Genomic DNA, 20,780 nt, shown 5'->3' on the forward strand with positions numbered 1-20,780 from the left:
GTAAGATTTCTCCTCAGGATATCAACTGTCATAGCCACTCGCTTGCTGTCAATATCAGTCCAGTCCTTGGCTGCAATCTGAGCTATAATAAGCTTCAGATCCCTCATGAAGGTGAATCCACTGTAATAGCAAGAATCGATTCTTTATGTCACCGCTTCTGCTAGCTCACTCAGGCTCTCTCTATAATACTCAGATCTATTATAAGGAGCCATAGTAGCAATCTCGACCTTTCCGTCGTACATTTTAAAAATGAAATTGTTCATTTGTGCTTTCCTACACAATGATCCTGATAGTTGCATTTATAATTATCTGAAATTTAACTTTCATTAAATCAAAATAAAGAACTATTAGATCTTCATACAACTTCGCTTCCACCGACTTTCTCAACAACAACTCAAACCAATCACACCTCCTTCCTACCACTCCCGACAGGAACTTCGCTGCTTGCAGCTCTCGCTAAAAAAGGGTTTGGGTGGTACATCATGGCGCTTGCTATGAGGCCCTTTAAACAGCACCCCATAGCTCCCTACTTCATAGGTTGCACGATGCTGCAGGAGGAGGCTAGGAAGTAGGGGGCCATGGGGTGCTGTTTAAAGGACCCCATAGCCAGCGCCTAAAAACAGATGAGACGATATGTACGTACGGCTCATTAGGCACATTACCAAGTAAACACTATCATTAAAGTCTAGTTAAACTCCGTCAGTAGTTCGATCGTGCACACAGATCAACTTGATTGTTTTCCTGTGCATTAATGACCTTATTTCAGAGTTCACATGCCAAGCGATGCAACTAGCAACTGATGAAAATGATCCTGAGATCAACTTAGAGGTGTACTGTAAAAGCACAGTTGTAAAGCATCTGCATTTTGCAGGGATTTCTCACATGCGCAAAGTTGATAATTATAGCGCTTTCATCATTAAAGAGCCAAGTTCCACTAATTGACAAAATTGTCATGTGAGCTCTGAAACGAAGCCAAGTCCTGTAGAGAAAAACTGGTGAGTTGATATGTACGTACCGCTCAAATATGGAGTTTTGTTAGCGTGGCAAGGACATTTGGTTGCAGCAGAGCAATAGCACAAATGTTGTTCAGTTCAGTGTTTAAATGGTGATTTGCATTTTAGATAGTTCATTTATTATGCGGATGATAATGTTGAAGTAGTTATATTAAAGAATTGATCAGTATTTGTATAAAAGATTAATAATAGTTGTATGATAGACCTAAAACGGAAAAGTAATGAGCAATGTATTTGTGCATAGATGATCATCTATTAGTTCTTCCGCACAATTTCAATAATATTTGAAGGTCTCTTAAACATTAGGTTATATATTTTATTGGAAATGTTTATTAAAATATTAATATTTCATATTTTAATAAATTTGGTTCACATTTTATTATCAAATAATTGTAGAATTAAATAATATGGAGCCCTTTAACTTGCACATTCTAATCTTAAACCTAATAATCACCATTAAAGATTCCTACCTCATTCTTATACTCTTGCCTCTTGTCACTAATTACAAATCTCAATCTTCTAGCTACATTTACAATGACTAGGCTTAACTATATTAATTTGCAAGCGAGGATACAAACATACATCTTTGTCCATCTAGAATAAGTTGAAGAGTTATTGGAAGAGGAGACCATGATATAAGCATGATCACTCTAGGCTATGGAAGTGGGAATGACTAGGCTTAACTATATTAATTTGCAGCGAGGATACAAACATACATCTTTGTCCATCTAGAATAAGTTGAAGAGTTATTGGAAGAGGAGACCATGATATAAGCATGATCACTCTAGGCTATGGAAGTGGGAAATTTCAACCACACCAGCTACTTGAGCGATTCATAAATTATGATTATGTGTGCCTATAGCCACTCCCAACCTCACTTCTTTCCTTGATTTGATCCTACCAAAACCAACATCCTACTATTTCTCATTCAATTCCACAATGAAATATCAATTGTAAATACTACAATCATTATGTATAAATGATGTCATGTATCCATTTTCTAGTAAATTGTTTATAAATTGTGTTTTATTTACATACATGAATTTAATGCTCCCTTACCTTCTATAGATCCTTTTGATATTGCAATTGAACTTAACCTAAATGTTTTATCATATCAATTGAGCACACATTTACATGATTGGTTTTATGTGGTAGTATTTTAAGTCATTTAATTGCATTCATTTTACATCTCTAATCCCTCAAACAATATTTCTTATTTAAGAATGTTAAAGGAGGATCAACATAAAAAAATTGGATTTTGTGCACAAAAAACGAAAGATGAAATCATATTTGAGGGTCCTTGCTTACTATATTTGATCCTTGTATGGTTTTGAGAGGTTGAACTAGAAAAACTTATCTCCTTGTGACATAATGAGAACTCTTCAAAAAAAAAAAAATGGCTAGTCTGTAGATATTCAAAGTAGTGAAAGCCAAGTTCCACATGGAAACAAGAAACAAAGTAGAACAAGTTACTACATATTGTTAAATATGTATTTATATGATGAGTTTATGGTCTTAGATCTAAGTTGGAGGTCTACACTTAGTAGGAGGAGGAGAGAGAGAGAGAGAGAGAGAGAGAGAGAGAGAGAGAGAGAGAGAGAGAGAGAATGTTTAATTAAAAGGTAGTTTCTTTTATCCTATAAATTTCAATTTAGATTTTGTAGTTTGAAATTTAATTTATTATATAAATAAAATTCAAAATACAATTATTAGTATTTTAATTATTATTTGTCTTAGACATTTTTAATTACATGTCTTAGATAGGTTGTTACATGCACGAAACCAGATCAAAGCCTTAGACGAGATGCTTAAGTCTTGAAGCCAAACAATATATATAAATAGATGTCGACTCATCCTATTTTTCAACTTCTTTAAGGTGGGTTGAATAGAATGATAAAACTTTCTAGACCTTTCAACCTTCCTTTTGATGCATTTTTTGATGAGTGGAACTAACATAATAGAACTTTCTAGACTATTCTGACTCTTCCTTCCTACATGGATCACACAACATAATACAACTTATTGTCCTATGAGAATTCATTTTTCTGTGGATCGCCTAGCATGATATAGCTTGCTAGCTCGTAGAATCCATGTTACCTTGTTTCTCTCTCTCATAGATCACCCAACATAACACAACTTGCTAGTCTATGGCATCCACGTTTTCTCATTTCTTCTCCCCATGAACTCATAGCTTTGCTAGTTGTTGGATCACAAGTTCATTATTTGATGCATGCTCTTTCTCTTTCTAGGTGACTACTTGTGTTCTTGTAATAACATTCCGAGAATCAAATTAGTGGCTAAGACATTTTTATTTTTATTATTGAGGTCTCTTCAACTGGTTGACTTAGAGATTTTTGTTTTAGTACTAATCCCTTTGTTTTGTGTCTTTTGTCTTTGATTTCCTTTTTTTGACTTTTTTTATTTTGTCTTGTTTTGTGTTCCCTTGCATGTGTTTGGATGAGTAAAGATCTTAAGATTGGGGGCTTGGTTCCTCAAAATTAGTGATGGCTTATCTCTTTGTGATCTTGCTCCTATTTTCTCCTCTCTTTTTTCCTCATCTTTCTACTTTATCGTGAGTATTTGCATAAAATCGTACTCTTGTTAAAGTGGGGGATAAACATAACATCGTAAATTGTAATCGATATAATTCACACCTCCTTCTTGTGGCCCTACTTTAGTTCATCCAATCCTAGTTCTTCCCTACACCTATTTTGGCTCATTTTACTTGAAATTTTATGTCACCTAATTGCATGACCTAGTGGACCCCATCCTAGAATGTTGCTCTCCAAGATACAACCTTGTTTTTCCTATTTTGGGAGGAGAAGGGCGCTTGGGGGACCCCTATCTAGACCAGGATGTCTTGGGTGCCATGGTCCCCCTTAAACAAGTCCTAAATTAAATAGGACTGGGCACTATGCCTCCTCAATTTATTTTTCTCCACATACCTCAATGTAACCATTGGAGGTAAGCCTTACTGGTAATTTACCAATGAAACTATATATAAAGGCATCCTATCAATTAAATTTGATTATCATTTTCATACCCCATCATTTGTGCATACACCAATCATTTGTTATCAAGCATTCTTAAGCACTCAAGGTAGGATTTCATCCCACCATATTCTTAAAACATCATGGAGAAAATTGTATCATTCCTCATGCAAGCATGTATGTTCTATTAGGTCATGTTCATGTTATGTCAAGTCATGTTATTGCATTGACATATGTGATCACATTCAAAGAGGATTGCACAATCAACTTCAATAAGTCATTACTGATTTGAGGTATTATGATATAGAATTTACTTTAGTATTTCAGTTACAAGTTGAATTTAATTCAAGGCTTTATCTCTTGAACTGGGGTTTAACCTTTAAGGCAAATCCCCATCAACAACCCTATTTCTTTCTTTTTGTGTGAAGGGAATTATCTCAAGAGTTGTGATTGGGAAATCTGGTACTAGTGTCAATGACAACGATCAGACTCAACTTTTGAAGGTGCAAAAAGTAGAGGACTAGGGTGATCAAATCCCCTCGATCTCATGAATTTTTGACAACCTTTCAATGATGGATTATGTATGTCATCCTAATTTGGAAAACATCCAGTCTATTTGCCCCTGATACTTGGAGGACTAGGGCAATCTGCTCCCTTAGTCTTGACAATTATGCCTAAATATTTCTTTGTAGGTTCTGATCCATTTTCCCACCTCAGATCTAAGTTTACATCTCTGCATGATATCTAGAACATTATGTTACTATTATTCAATATCCATTTCTCATTATTTTTCCTAGATCTAGCATTACAACTTAACCCTAATTGCTATTCAAATTTAACTCTAACAAGGTAAGGATTAACTTGATCCGAGTTTAGTTATTTCAGGATTGAATAAATTAAATTCCTTCCCTTGATGTGAGGTTGGTCCCAAGTGAAATTAGTGGCTTTATTATCAATCCAGGTGGTGAAACCCTAATTTATCAATACCTTACAATTTGTATAATTTAATTATATAGTTTTGAAGTAAGATTTTTTTCAATGGTGACTTGCAATGGAAAAGATTATTTCTAAACCCAAAATGTGTTCCTAATTATATCAATAAAAATAGAACATTTTTCTAGTTGGGTATTCCCCCCAAAAAAATTCAGAAGGCTTCATTTCATTCTTTTTAGCATCCATTCTATTCTCTAAGAAACATTAACAACAAATTGCCAAAATGGTATCAAATTTATTTTGTATCAAATAATTTTTGTTGTTGTTGTTGTTTAAAAACTTATGTGAGGGTTTCGGATTTGTACTATTTAATGACCTATTTTTTGTTGTTGAAATGGAAGTATGACAAATCTCCCAATATATGTCAGGAGAAGGGAGTAGTCTTGGATGGTTTGAAGTCATCAACCCAAGTACAAGATTACTTCATTATAGTATACAAGTGCTGAAATATTTTCCCTTTAAAATTACGCTAGATGTAGGTAAATTTGAAAGGGAAGTAGGACAAATCTCTCGGAAAAATCACATGACATAAGAAGGGAGTAGGCTTGGATGGTTTGAAGTCATCAAACTAAGCACAAAATTTCTTCGCTATAGTATACGACAAAAAAAAGTTCTTGAGAGTTTCAAGTTCTCCACAAAAATGGACCCTAGGGGTTAATAATTCATAGATGAAAGATGTGAGAGATAAATGGAAGACCTTGATAAATAAATTACTAAGCAAAAATATCAATCTTGGACTCAAGAATAGTTGATCAAACAACCTCAAATAATGTACTAGGAAACATAATCAATCTTGAACTCAAGAATAGCTAAAGAAATCTACTTTAAAATCCACACTGCAAGTGTACATAGAGAATTAGAGGCACCAATAAAAATTTAATTAGGCTACCATGAGAAGATGGGCCATAAGAAAAAAAGAAAAAATTTTAGGGCAGGGAATTATAAAATTTTGGTGTTGGAAATGGTATACTATTGAAATATTAGAAGTTTTGTTTGGTTATAATTACTCCTATAAAAATAGATTTAGATGTGCTATTGGGAGCATATAATGGCTCGAATTAAAAAAAATTAAATTTATCAGATCTTAAAATCTAATTTTTAATATTTTTATATACATGTATATGTACAAAAGGAAAATAAACCTTTTCAAATTTTGATCTAGGCTATTCAAATCTAATGGTACAAATTAATCTAGATTAGTAAACAATAGTTGTGTTCTAGTGTCAATTTAGAATAGAAAAATAAGCATCAAAAGAAACATGATGGATAATGATACTTAGTTTTATAATTAATGTGATGGAATAAATTTAATTTAAAACTAGCTTTGATGATTTTATATAAAAAATTAAATACTTTCTTTGTGTCTTGTATCTATTATTGTGGGTTTAGACACAAATTTTCTTAGTAAAATTTATTACCCAATGCTATTACAATGAACCTCTTAAAATATATTATCAAATCACAAAGTACAGAAATAATTGCACAAAATTGAGACAAAACATATATTAATATATTGAATTAAGAAAATTTTCAATGTAGAACATCATTGGTCTCTTTGAGGGGGCAATATCATGAGTTCATGCTTGCAACAATAAAATTCATAAATGACTATAGTAGTATACATACGCTCTACATGTACTAATTTTACCTAATACGTGGTTATTATTTTCAAACATGTGAGATTAACTAACATAGGAAAAGAGATGATTTACAAAGCGTATATATCCAATTCTTTCCTTATGTATACCTCAATGCAAAAGTAATTATTTAATAAAATAGTTAGGACTATGGTTCCTTATATGCCCTCACTCTTAAACGAGGATTTATTATCAAATCTTGAGATGAGAATTTTTTTGTTGCCTTTCGAAGAGTGATTAGACCACATTACATATTTGTGTTGCATAGCATGCTACTAGAAGAGAACTTAAATTATAATGTAGATTTGTATTTGGTATGAATGACAATCAAGTATACATTCTGGTGCCAAGAGCATAAATCCCTTCATATCAAACATAGGTAATGTACCAACTAAGCGTGAATACACTAGAAAATATTCATCTTAAAAACAAAAATGGATTACTCCCTTCATATCAAACATAGGTAATGTACCAACTAAGCGTGAATACACTAGAAAATATTCATCTTAAAAAAAAAAATGGATTACTAGGTGGAACTTGGAGGAAAGAGAAAGCTCCAATTTGTATGCCATAGATTTAATATTTTTGTAAAAAAATGTAGGTCCCATGAATCATTTGTGCTCGTTTTTATTTAATCTTCAACTTTAGGGAAGATTATTTATATACAGTTAGATGCAAAAAGGACCATTTCATCAATGTCAAAATTTTATTTGGAGTAATCTTGATTGTTTTTTACTTCATATGTAAATATATGTGATCTAAAAATAATCCTTAAGGGTTTATATAATTGTGTCATGTGTGTGAAGGGTGGAATCCATGACTTGTACTTCGGAACTACTTGGTATATATATTTGGATAGATAGGGGATATTGTCCATTCATAGCTTGGTTATGGTGTTGAAAATTATATTATAAAACCATTCTACACGTGGTAACTGTTTTGTCTAACATTGTTTATTATACACAAAGAAATCAAAATGGGTCTTCAAGAACTTATCAATAAATTTTGATTGGTCATCTAATTATGAATGATGTGCACACCACATCTTGAGATATGTACTATTGTTATAGATGTGTTGGACACATTGACTAATGAGAGTTTAATAATATAAAATATAAAATTAATAATTAATTGTGGTGCATCTTGGAATATTCGACATCATAATGGGTTAAATATTAATTCTAGCAAGACCCATCAATGCAGTGGCATCCACAAATTGGAGATAAGCATATGGATGAAGGCGATCACCCCAATTCCAACCCTAAATTAAACCTTGCCGAACACAAGACTTGATAAATTTACCGAGACCCTCTACCATGAGAGTGAATAAGAATTGGGAAAGAGGTTCCCCTTGTCGAAGACCTCTGCATGCACCAAATAAATCCATGGGCTCACTGTTAATAAGGGCTGCAAATGAAGCCATTCAATTTTGAAGCCAAAGGCAATAAGCACTTTATAAAGGAATTTTCATTTGACTCTAACATAAGCTTTGGCTATATCCAATTTAATAAACATAGCCTTCTCCTTAGATATCTCCATAGAATGAATGGCTTCTGATGCTATAAAAATCTCATCCAAAATTTGCCTTCCAACCCCAAAACCATGTTGCTCTTCTGAAATAAGTTTATTGAGCCATGACTTGAGCCTTTCAACAATCAGTTTAGTGATTGTTTTATGAACCACGTTACAAAAGGCTATAGGATCGAAAGAACTCAGAGAATTTTCTCCCTCCTTCTAAGGTATGAGAGCAAGGAAAGTAGCGTTCATATCCCTGAGCTTCTGTTTATTTATATAAGACTCCCACACCACCTTCAAAATATCCAACTTAATTATTGGAAGGAAGTGAAGTAGTGAAACAACTTCTTACACTAACCTTGAGAGGAGTATAATGCAAAAAATTTTACAGATCCTTATAGCAGTTACAGAAACTTAACACAAATAAACAAAATATCATGCATACCACAACTCACCAACACAATCATTTACATGGGAAAACCCGTTCAGGAGAAAAACCCCACACTCCAAAAGTAGCTCAATAAATTATTCAACAATCAATAACAGATTACAATATACTTGCAGAGAAATCTCTTCAGAAGAGAACTACTAATCAAAGACTCAGAGGTAACACAATAGCCGTAAGACTCTTACACACAACCTCTATCTCACACACCTCATATATAGGAGATACAATATAAGAAAGCATCAAACGGAATTACAAAACCATGGGCTAAAACCACCCAATAAACTAGAGCAGAGGTTATCCCCATTATAGATGTGTTATGATGTGTCAAAACACACATCAACATGTGTTCCTCCATTATACATCTCATTTATGTGTCCAATGCATTTTATATTTTCTATTTCAGGAGTCCAAACTTCCGAAGGCCATAACTTGTGAACCGTGTGTCTGATTGACGAACTGTTTGAAGCATCAGAAAGCTAGAGAAATGCTCTATCACACCCCTCCAAAATGGAAACTTTAATATTTTCAAAACTAGCTATGATCTTACAACAAATTTTTACCGACGTGCTTATCTAGCGAACTAGAAGCTTTAGGGATAATTTCGCACCATTTCATGCTTAAACAAAAACTTACTATAAATAGTAACACATGTAAATTGAAGGTTGAGACACCATGTCCCAACATTCTCTCACTTGTCGAAGAACTTTCAAGAGCAAAGGGAGTATCAACACAATAATTTAACTACTAGGGGCCATGAGGCCCATAGACTCACAACACCATTTAAACCTCTTTATGCTCACAGTGTTAGTTAAAGAATCTAGAATATTCATCAAAGTCTCTACCTTAACCAACTTCACCTTACCATCTTCAACCATATCTCTGACAAAATGATACTAAACATCAATGTGCTTAGTCTGGGCATGAAATGCTGGGTTCTTAGTTAAATGCAGATCACACTCTGACTGTCACAGTAAAGTGTCACTATTTCTTGTTTTATTTGAATATTTTAACAAAGTCTCTTAACCCAAATGGATTCTTTACAAGCATGAGTAGCTACCATATACTCTTCTCTTGTAGTGGACAAAGAAACCACAACTTGCCGCTTACTCATCCTATTAATTGCACCGCCAAATAAAGTAAATACATAAGCAATGGTGGATCTTCTGCTATCAATATAACCTGCCCAATCTAAATCCACATATCCATGAATATCAAGGTAAATCACATCTCCAACCAAATTACCATGATAACAAAGAGAATACTTAGAGGTACCCTTCAAATATGTAAAGACTCTTTTGACTGCATCCCAATGAACTCTATCAGGATTAGAAATATGTTTGGAAAGAACTCCCACTTCTTGGGTAATGTTTGGTCTAGTACAAACCGTTGCATATATCAAACTTGCAATTGCACTCTGGTAAGGCACTCTACTCATTTCTTTCATCTCTGATGGAGATGTAGGACAATCTAAAATAGATAATTTCATTCAAACTGTGAAGGGAACACATAATGGTCTACAATCCTGCATGTTGAACCTCTGTAAAACTGAATTCACATACTTACTCTGCCCTAGCCATAGCTTTATGTTCACTCTATCTCTTCTAATTTACATCCCAACAATGTTTTTCGCTGCACCAAGATTATACATTTAAAATTTAGCAGCAAGCTGAGAATTCAATTCTGAAATCATACATTTTCCTTTACCAATGAATAACATATCATCAACATATAATGCAATGTACAAGAAATGATCACCATTAGATTTATAAAAGACATAGTGATCTGATTTAGAATGCTCAGATCTTAAAATCAACACATTTGTATTAAATTTTTGGTGCCACATCCCAGGACTCTGTTTGAGGCCATACAATGATTTCTTCAATTTATAGACCAAATTACTTTTACCTTTCACCACATAGTGCTCTAGTTGTGTCATATAAATACCTTCCTCTAAATCACCATGAAGGAAAGTAATTTTCACATCCATTTGCTCGACCTCTAAATTACAAGAAGTAGTAATAGAAAGCAAAAATCTAATGGATGTCATTTTTACAACAGGAGAAAATATCTCACCATAATCAATACCCTCAACCTAAGAGTAATCTTTTGTAACCAACCTTACTTTATACTTCTCAATGCTTCCATCTGAACCAATATTTTTCTTGAACACGCATTTGCAACCAACAGGCTTTCGTCCTTTAGACAATGGTACAAGATCCCATTCATCATTTTTTTTCAAAGCTTTCATTTCTTCTTCCATAGCATTCTTCCAAGATTCTGCATCATTCCTACCTAATGCCTCTTCTAAAGAAATAGGTTCATCCACATTAGTATTCAAAACAAAAATACATCTCCAATCATTAGGTGAATACCTTTTAGTTGGTTGTCTATGTCATGTACACCTTTGAACAAGCCAAGTTGGAGGTTCTTCCTCATCTTCTAAAGATTCAGATCTAGATGAGCTCTCCTCAACTTCTTTCCTATCAAGTTGACTCAATTCAACTCTTTTAGGCATAGAAGGGAATTGAATCATATCTTCCTGTTTAGTCTATTATGGTTGCAATGTAGCAAAAGGAGACTTAATTTCTCTAAAAATAACACTTTTACTATTAATTACCTTTTATGCAACAAGGTCGCAAAGGTTGTATCCTTTTACACCATAACTATAACTGATGAAGATACATTTCACAACCTTCTCCTCCAACTTCGTACACTTCTCTTTTGGCACATGAGCATATGCCTCGCAACTAAAACCTCTAAGATGTCTCAAAGAAGGCTTGTGACCTGACCATGCTTCCATAGGCATTTTATCAACAAGAGTTGATGTAGTAGACCGTTAATCAAGTAGCAAGCAATGACAATTGCTTCAGCCCAAATTTTTAATTTTAGGCCAGCACAACTCAGCATACTCCTAGCCCTCTCCATCAATATCTTGTTCATTTTTTCTGCAACTCCATTCTGTTGTAGAGAATACAGATTTATAATTTTTATGGAATCTATCAAAATCATTAGAGAAAATTAACCACCATTATCAATCTTCAAACATTTAATTTTTTTTTCTAGTTTACAATTCGACCATTTCTTTAAATTATTTAAAACGATTGAAAACTTTAGATTTACTCTTTAGTAAGTATACCCCTGTCCTACTAAAATCATCAAAAAAATAAACATAAGCAAAGAACAAAGCAAGATGCCACATTTCTCCTCTTTGTCCATCTTAACACCAATGGATACCAATATGTGAATTATAAACAAAAATTAACTATAAATAGTAACATCATGTAAATGCCAAGTTGAGACACCATTTTTCCAACAATTATATCCCAAAACTCTTGATAAAATTCTATAGGGAACCCATCTAGGCTAGGGAATTTTCCCCTTCTTCAAGAGAAACACAATTTTTCCACTCTCAAGAAGAGAGATAGTTCTAAGGAGATCCTCATTCATTGCATCACTAGTAATGGCAGGAATACTATCAAGCACAAACCCTTCCTATACATTGGCCAAAATAGAGTCCTCTTTTAACAATTCTGCAAAAACTCTAATGGCTTCCTCAACAATCTCTTTGTAAGAAGGAATAGGAACTCCCTTAGAGGAAAGAAGAGAATAAAATGAATTTCCTTGGACCTCTTGCCCTTAACTGAATTGTGAAATAAAACCATTAGGCGTCAAAAATATTGAAAAATAAATTAGTATATATAAAATATATAATATAGTTATCAACTGTAAAGAATCCAAAGCTGAAGTAATATACTAAGAACACCATAATAAAATTCATCAATTTTTGTTCCAAGGCTTACTGCGTCTTTGTACGCGTCAGGATCGATCCCTTTCTTGGCCTCTTCATACTCAGTTGCCATAGATTTTTTTTTACATTGCTACCTTCAGCGCTATCAAATATGCTTTATTATAATGTCATCAAATAATTCAACCTACAGTATGATCTATAGCAAATTTCTGTGTTTCAACCTTCAACACTAGTATTATGTCGTGTCTACAGAGGGAATACCCGTCCAAAAGGCGTGGAAGAAATAAGACTATGAGGAGATTCCATCGACAAGATAAATCTCACGACTGTGACACTGCCAAAATAGTGGTAATGTGAGTCTCGTTGCCTTCTCATAGAACTTTTTAACCTTTTTTTTTCAAATAGTAGCTACCTGAAGTGACCTTTCACTTTTTTTTTGCTATTCACGCTCAGTTGCCATGAAATTTCTTTTCTATTGCCATGAAGTTTTATTTTTCTACTACATTTATACTCTAAAAAATTTGCAGGTTAGTGACGACTCTTAGCTTTATCTAACCTACCGACCCTTAGATTCAAGATAATTTTTTTTCTAGGGTGATTGATCATTCTGCTAGGCTCTTGACGATAGTCTTGAACATCTGTTTACACAATATTAAATAATGTGATTACAAAGTATTATGCTGTGAAATGGATGCGGCTCCACATATTGCAATAATAGACTTTCTTTAAACATAAAGAGAAAAATGGACATCAAGTCTAAAAGGCGTGGAAAATATATGACAGAAAGAAGTGTCCATCGTCAACATTAACCCCATGACTACGACCTCGCGAAAGAGTGCCAACACTAAAGTGATTAATCGTTCTGTTTGTCTATTCGTGGTTAGTTGACATGACATCTTTCTTTCGTCATTTTCTAAGGCTGGTCAAGATGCTTCCTTATAATATCAGTGAATAATGTGACATAAACTATTCTGTTGTGAAATGGATACGGCTCTACACATTAGAATGCATCCTCACTTTAAAGTAGAAAAATGGGCATAGCTGTTAAAAAAGACATGAAATGACAATATGACAGAAAGGTGATTCTCTTGAAGAAATTGATTTCATGGCTGTCAGTTTTTGGAAGTGGAGTAAATTGTTTTGAAAATGAATAATAGCTTTATTGTATTTAATAAATTAAAAAGAGAACAATATGACATATTTCCAATGTTTTAGTCAGGTTGCATTTATGTTAGGAACAATCAAGGACTAACTTCTTTTCTTACAATGAACAATAGTCAAAGAAGCATCAACATTACTCGTAAAACATTTCAGAGTAGTGGAGTAGGCACCTTCAAAGCAGACAAATGAACTTTTCTAATCATCACATTATTTTGAAAAGGGAGTCTTGTCATCAAAAGATAGAGAATAAAGAACCACCAAAAGGATAGGACATAAATTAACATATATATGTTATGTTCGATGCAATGTTGTGATTATTTTGAGGAAATATTTTGATACATGTATCTTATGTACAATGGTGAAATTTTATTTGGAGTTGAAATTATTCCCATATCCTTCTATCTACCTATTACACACATTTATTCCCATGAATAGTTACCCAACCTTATATGTGCATGCTGCCATACATTTTGTTTATATTTAAGAAGTTATGACGCTCACCCTTACAAAAAAATCTCATCTAGTTCTTACTTGTCTAGATCTAATCATTTGATTGTGTAAGATTATTTTTCTAGTCACATGATTGACCACAAAATTCGGCACCTAAGCCTCATATTTAAAAATTAATAAATATAATTAATTTTCACCAAATAATCCTTTTTACTTTCACCTAGAGTTGAAAAAAAAAAGAAGCTTACATCATTAGGTGTTATGAGTTACAATTTAATGAAATTTAGTTTTATTTATTCCATATTTGTCATCTTTCAAGAATCCTCTCTCATTGTCTAGTATTAAAGTAGAATAAATAGTGAAACATTTAGATTTAATAAATGAAAAAGAATAACAAACTTGTAATTGATAGCCCTTGCTTGCTATCATCAATATTTGTACATTTTCTAGGGATTTAATTAAGGAAATTTATCTCTTAAAGACATAATAAAGATCATTCAAGTTATTTCAAACTATTGATAGTCTCGAGATGTTTAAGAAGATAAGACTAGATTGAGTTTCACCTAGAGGGAAGCAAAATGTTTGTCAAGCCATAAGAATATAAAGATTTCATGATCACAAATTCGACCCATAATTCTAATCTTTAACTTTATAGAACAAAGGATTAATATAGAATTTGAGACCATATTTATGAAGAGAGATTGCCTTTCTAAATTACAAAGATAAAATAATCTAGAATCTTCATTAGAAATCAAAATTAGTTAATCAAAATATTACATACCCTTATTCATGATATGTATTTCTAAATATAATAGATATAGTTATCAATTTTCTATTACCCACCTATCTTTAATTAATTCAAACTAAGGGGACATTTTGATAAGTAATGTTCTCTTTTGTTCTCAAATTTCACTTGTAAGATACAAGCTACCAATGGGACATTTGTTTTTCTATTTTGTAGGTTCTCATGATGAGAGCATGTTGAAAGTATATAGTTAAATTATTATTTAAGTTATCATGTCTTAATAGGGTTGATTACTTATATGGACACATCAACTTCATATAATCTATATCTAATTAGATATCAAATTTACATGAACATTTTTGAGTGCTATAATATTTTTGATGCATGATCAATTAGGATTCAGACACAATTCAATGTAACGGAAAATATAATTATGAAACTAGCATATATATGTTATTTTCTATGCAATATTGTGAATATTTTTAGGAAATGCTTGGATACATATATCTTATGAACAATACTGCAATATTGTATGGAATTTTGACTATTCTCCTATCCTTAGGTATATTAATATACATATGCATTCCCATGAATAGTTACCTAATTTTATATGCGCACACTACCATACATTATACTTATCTAAGAAGTTATGACACTTATCCACACACGAACTCTCATCTAGTTCTTTTTTCCTTAGATCTAGTCATTTGATTGTCTAGGATCATTTCTATAGTCACATGATTGACCACATAATTACACACCTTAGCCTCATATTTAAACAAAAATAAATAAATAAATTACCAACTAATGCTCTTTACCTTCCCCATCTAGAGTTGCAAAAGTACAAGCTTGGATGATCAGATGTTTTGTGTTACTGTGTTACCTATTAATTTTTATGTTTACAAATGATTTTTGTTGGATTTTTTGGTTTCATATTTATAAATGTAAATTTAGGTTAGTCAAATGTTCATATTTCTTACTTAGTTGAGCAATCTCCTATTTTATTCGTAAAAGTTCACTTGTGAGATGGAAGCTATTCATGGAATATTTTTCTTCTATCTTTTAGGCTCTCATAAGGAATGCATTTTTAATGATGTACTTGTATGATCATGTCTAGATAAGGTCCCTTACTTTATATGGACCCACCCTCTTTTGTAATGAAGAGAGATTGCATTTCCAAATACAAAGGCAAAATAATCTATCCATTCATCAAGAACCCACAATCTTCAATCAAAAGACTAAACACCCTTATACACTTTATTTGTTTTCAAGAATCATAAATATAATCATTTAAATATAAAAATAATTTACAAAAATATTATTGACAGTAAATCTAACATTCAACTTGAAGCATACACATATCAAATCAGCTCTAAGCACGCAAGTATCTGATTTGAACACAGATGTAGATACTTTGTACACTTCTAATAATATGAAAACATTTAATATTATAAGACATAGTTGAATACGATCAAAGTCATGTAGAAATAAGAAGCTGCAACACTGTATCAGACTTGCAAAAGCAACTTTCCCAAACCTTATTTATCGTTCTCATTGCTATGGTAGTATAGGATAGCAAGCCACTTGGTTTTGGACCGGCGCACCAAGTCCAAAAGCCCCCATCTTTCTAATTTTATCCACACGTATTCCCCCAGACGGTCAGAAAGAAAAGGAAGTAGACCGTTCAGGTGGTTAAACCTAGCCTTCTTCACTGTAAACTTTGCAGCCATGTAGAAAAAAGTGAAATTACCACAGAAGCAGATGATCAAGCACGCCCCAAGAATGAACCAAGCCAGCTCGGGATTCATGTTGGAAAGCATGGCATACACTGCAAGCATGAAGCCATAGGCCGTAAAGGCAAACGTGGCACAAACCAATAGGTTGGTAATACAGAGGAACAATACCTTATTTCCCGTGGTAATAGGTGTACTCATCTGCCACATCAGCACCACTAAGAGCGACAGAAAGAATGCCACACAATCAAAGATGAGAAAAACCTTGAAGGAGGCCAACGGAAGCAGAATCGGCGAACCTAAACTCTTGTCTGAGCCAGTTCCAGGCGCAGGCGCAGGCGAAATTCCCGATCCCTTTGAGTCCCCATTTCCATTCCCATCGTCCGTCACGAAACTGCCCGGAGCAGTGAAAGCTGCCGTAAATGACATTGTCGCTAATAGAACTGCCACCACTAGTTCTGTGTTGCGCCTGTCCTCATATGTTTTGTCCACCATCTCAACAGCAACCTCATGTTTCTCTGCACTCACCTTTGGAGCGCTGTACAAGAATGGCTTGCGATTGGAAGGATAACTGGCCAGAACTGAAATTATCTTGTCAGATTCGTGATAGTGCGTGTTCTCTCTCACGATATCAAAGGCCGTTAAGCCTGCCTTGTTGACAGCAAACTTGTTTATCCCCGCTATACAAAGCAACGACTTCACCATCTGAAAAATGCAAACTCAAATAAGTTCATAAAAATTAAATGATCTATTGGAACTAACTATGCATAAAGATTTCTTCTACGGAAGTTCTTGCCGTGATGATTTTAATTTCTGTCTTCAGTAGAAATACTTTCAGTAATTTGACTCTATATATAGACGAGATTAGATTAAGAATCTACACAAACCCAAAACTTATATAGCTGTACACAGTAATTGGTTGAAAGAACAAACTTCAGCAGTGACAAACAGAGGTTTGTATAAAAAGAGACTTACATTCAAGTCTTTTTTCTTTGCTGCAATATGCAGTGGTGTGTCTCCTTCACTTATCCTCGAAAAAGGAGATTTCATTTCACCCGCATCTGTGTTTCCTCCACTTTTCACGGGCTCATCTTTTGGATCTTTCTTTTCAGCCGGATCTGTCTTTCCTCCACTTCGCAGAGGCTCTTCATGTGGAGGTTTGTCAAGTCCCTTGTTGACCAAGTATGATAAGCCTACCTCTTCGTTCAGGTAATCAACAATTCGCACTTGCCTAACTAGGGCAGCTAAGTGCAGAACGTTCATTCCACAACTATTCCGTATTTCGACAGCGTCTGGCCTCTCATTTATCAACTCTTGTACTGCTTCCAGATGACCCAATTTCGCTGCCACACAGATGGGAGTTTCTTGGCTGTCATTAACCCAATAACACAGTTCGGCCTCAAATTTTATTAACTTCTTTATTATATGCACGTAGTTTCTTTCAACAGCTATATGCAGAGCTGTGTTGCCAAGTTCGTCCTTACGTTGGATTAACTGCTTCGCATCTGATAAATTTAGTATATGATCAACTAGATCTGTAAAAGAAGCATCCAAAATCATTGCCTTAAGTTAGATAAGATGTTCTTCAAGAAGGGCCAAGGGTAAGAGAATGCCTAATTTACCTTTGTTGAAGCGATACAGACCTCAACTAATATAACAACATAAATACAGAATTCAACTAAATACACGAAGAAGTAAAGAAGAACTCATTGGTTATCAACTGTAAACGAACAGAAGCTGAAGTAAAATAGAAACAACATAATCAAACGACTTGAAAAAATAGAAAGAACTGAAACATGATAGACAATCATCCTCGTGTTATTTAAGATAAAGAAAAAATTGGGGACAAAATGATATTTGTCTTGAACCGTTAAATTAGGAGATGCTTAGCAGATACTTTTACAAACTTATAGGCAAAGAAATCCTAAAATCGAAATAAAATAACCTGAATCTCCTCTGTTTACTGCAACAGATAAACAGTTCCTCTTGTGCACCGTACTTTCGAGTAAGCTCGACGGAGATGCGTCAAATATTGCCTTCACTGTCTCTAAATTGCCGCTTTCGTAGGCTTTGAACAAAGCTGTTTCATCAAGCTTATTGCGGAGATCCACACCACTTTCTGGTTGTTGGAGTAGAATCTTCACAACGTTGGAGAAACCTCCCTGCGCAGCCAAGTGTAACGCAGTATCCTTTTCGGCATTGGTAGCATTCACAAGCAGAGGCTTCACTTCGGGATCGGTTTCCTTCAGAAGTTGACGATTGAGTTGCAGGAGCTGTTGAATGAAGTGTAGATTTCCTACACTAGCAGCCAAATGGAGAAGAGTATTTTCCCCTCCAGGTGTAATATTGTTGAGAGCTGCTTTAAGTTGGGAACTCAGTTGTTGATCGATCCTTAAACGCGTTACCGCAGCTTTGAAGGCGTCAGGATCGATCCTTCCGCCGAGTTGTTGACCCTCAGTGGCCATGCTAAATATCTGCCGTTACAGCCTTCAACACCAAGGCACGCTTCTTTGTAATAGGATTGAATAATACTACATTCAGTATTATGCCAGAAACTACATAATAGAATATGTGGTCTCAGTTTTTCCACAAGGGAAACATTAAAAATACAAGTATCCACATCTTACACTTCAGGGTTTCCACAACTTTAGTTGGAATCTCACTTTTTCTTTCGTTGGAACAGATACAACATTTTGACCTTGACTGGGTGCAAATAACCAGTGTTAATTAGCTTTGATTGGGTGCCAAGTAATTACTCTAGTTTGGTGCGAATAATATGACTATGGGGTGTTCTGCTAGAACATTATTTTTTTAATACTTGAAGTGATCCTACACGTCAAAATTACTACAACTTTTTCATAGTTGGAATGTCTATTTTTCTTAGATGAAAGTGTACATTGAAATCAAATACAAATTTTTTTTATCATTTATAATTTAATAATTTATTCTATGTGAAATATGTACACATTTTATTTAATGTTGAGTTTATTTCAGTGGATTAGATAATTATTTAATATAGTTATATTTCAATAAACGATATAACTGTTGTTTAAATTAATTTCTTTCTTTTCATTCTATCATTCTTATTCAATTACATATATTTTCATACATTGCACATTATGTTGTCTTTATTTACACACATTTTTATACATGTACCATTTACTATAACCGATGCACTGCAAAATAGGATGTTAGGAACACAAACAAAAGACTCAAGAATCAACTGTTAGTGTTAGTATCATAAACGAAATACGATCCTAAGCAAGCATATGAAGAGAGATCAAACATTTAATGGAAAGTATGCAAAAACAAAAGAAAGACACAAGACCCTTCCAAATGCTTGCCAACATGTTCATAGTAGCTTCTCCCTTGTTCCTCTCCTCTCCAAGTTCCACATGAGTGTAGCCCTTAGCTCTTTGCACTACTATGGAAGTCTTATGGAGATTCAAGATTTATGAAAAATGATTTAAAATATGCAAATGCAAGCGAAATATGAGAAAGCCTAATTAAGCTATCTTGGTTTTAACCAAAATAACAATGTAGATTAGATGACTCCTAAAATGATCTCTTAAATTTCACTATAGATTAGATGCATACAAGATTTCTGGATCTGAATTATGAAGGAATGGGCTCTATTTATAGGAAAAATAGGGCAATGGATGGTTGAGATTAAGTAATCTCAACAAGGGTCAAGATAGAAAGATTTATGATCCATGTGAGGGCTTTCAACCCAATCCCAGGATGACAAATGCCAACATGAGATGGCTTGAGAGGAGAGGGAAGAAGCATTAAATGCTTGAAATGACATGAAGGTTAGGTTAGGAGTTAAGGTTAAGCTTGAGTTGAATGAATAAAGTCGCTATCCAATGAATAATGCCTTTATCCAATGGCTAAACTCTTGTACAAGAGTTAGTGGGTGAGTTGAGTTAACCATTAATGCTTGAAGAGACCCATGAGTCAAAAGGATGGTTAAGTTAGAGGAAAGTCTCTAACCATGTGGGTGAGTTGAGTTAAGCATTAATGGTCATGTAAGAGCCATTAATGGTTTGGAATACTTTAGGCGTTAACCTGTTGAATACATAAAGCCTTTAATGCTTTTCAAAGACTTTGAGGCTTTGAGAAGCGACTTCAAGTTGCCTAGGAATGTGACAATATTTAGGAAATGGATTAGGCAAATTAGGAATGGTTTAGAAGAATTTAGAAAGTGGTTAGAATTGTCTAGAAGGGGATTTAAGATGTAAGTGGGTTTGGTGGGTGAGGGAAAATAGGATTTTAATTAAAATAAAATTCATTTATTTCAACTAAATAGGTGCAACTTGCATTTGTAGGAGAATGCAAGTGGGGGGA

The 20,780-nt window shown here is 33.9% G+C and overlaps 1 protein-coding gene across 1 annotated transcript; it reads right to left on the reverse strand.

Annotated features, from left to right (window-relative positions):
- Positions 1 to 16,128: 16,128 nt before the first annotated feature.
- Positions 16,129 to 19,109, reverse strand: LOC131864830 (ankyrin repeat-containing protein At5g02620-like). The gene is made up of 3 exons (XM_059215298.1): positions 18,379 to 19,109; positions 17,409 to 17,968; positions 16,129 to 17,138 (listed from the first exon to the last, which is right to left on the reverse strand). The coding sequence occupies exons 1-3, from the start codon at positions 18,896 to 18,898 to the stop codon at positions 16,239 to 16,241; spliced, it is 1,980 nt and encodes a 659-aa protein (XP_059071281.1). The 5' UTR covers positions 18,899 to 19,109; the 3' UTR covers positions 16,129 to 16,238.
- Positions 19,110 to 20,780: the final 1,671 nt, after the last annotated feature.

Source organism: Cryptomeria japonica, unplaced genomic scaffold (genome assembly GCF_030272615.1).
Source record: "Cryptomeria japonica unplaced genomic scaffold, Sugi_1.0 HiC_scaffold_95, whole genome shotgun sequence".
NCBI lineage: Eukaryota > Viridiplantae > Streptophyta > Pinopsida > Cupressales > Cupressaceae > Cryptomeria > Cryptomeria japonica.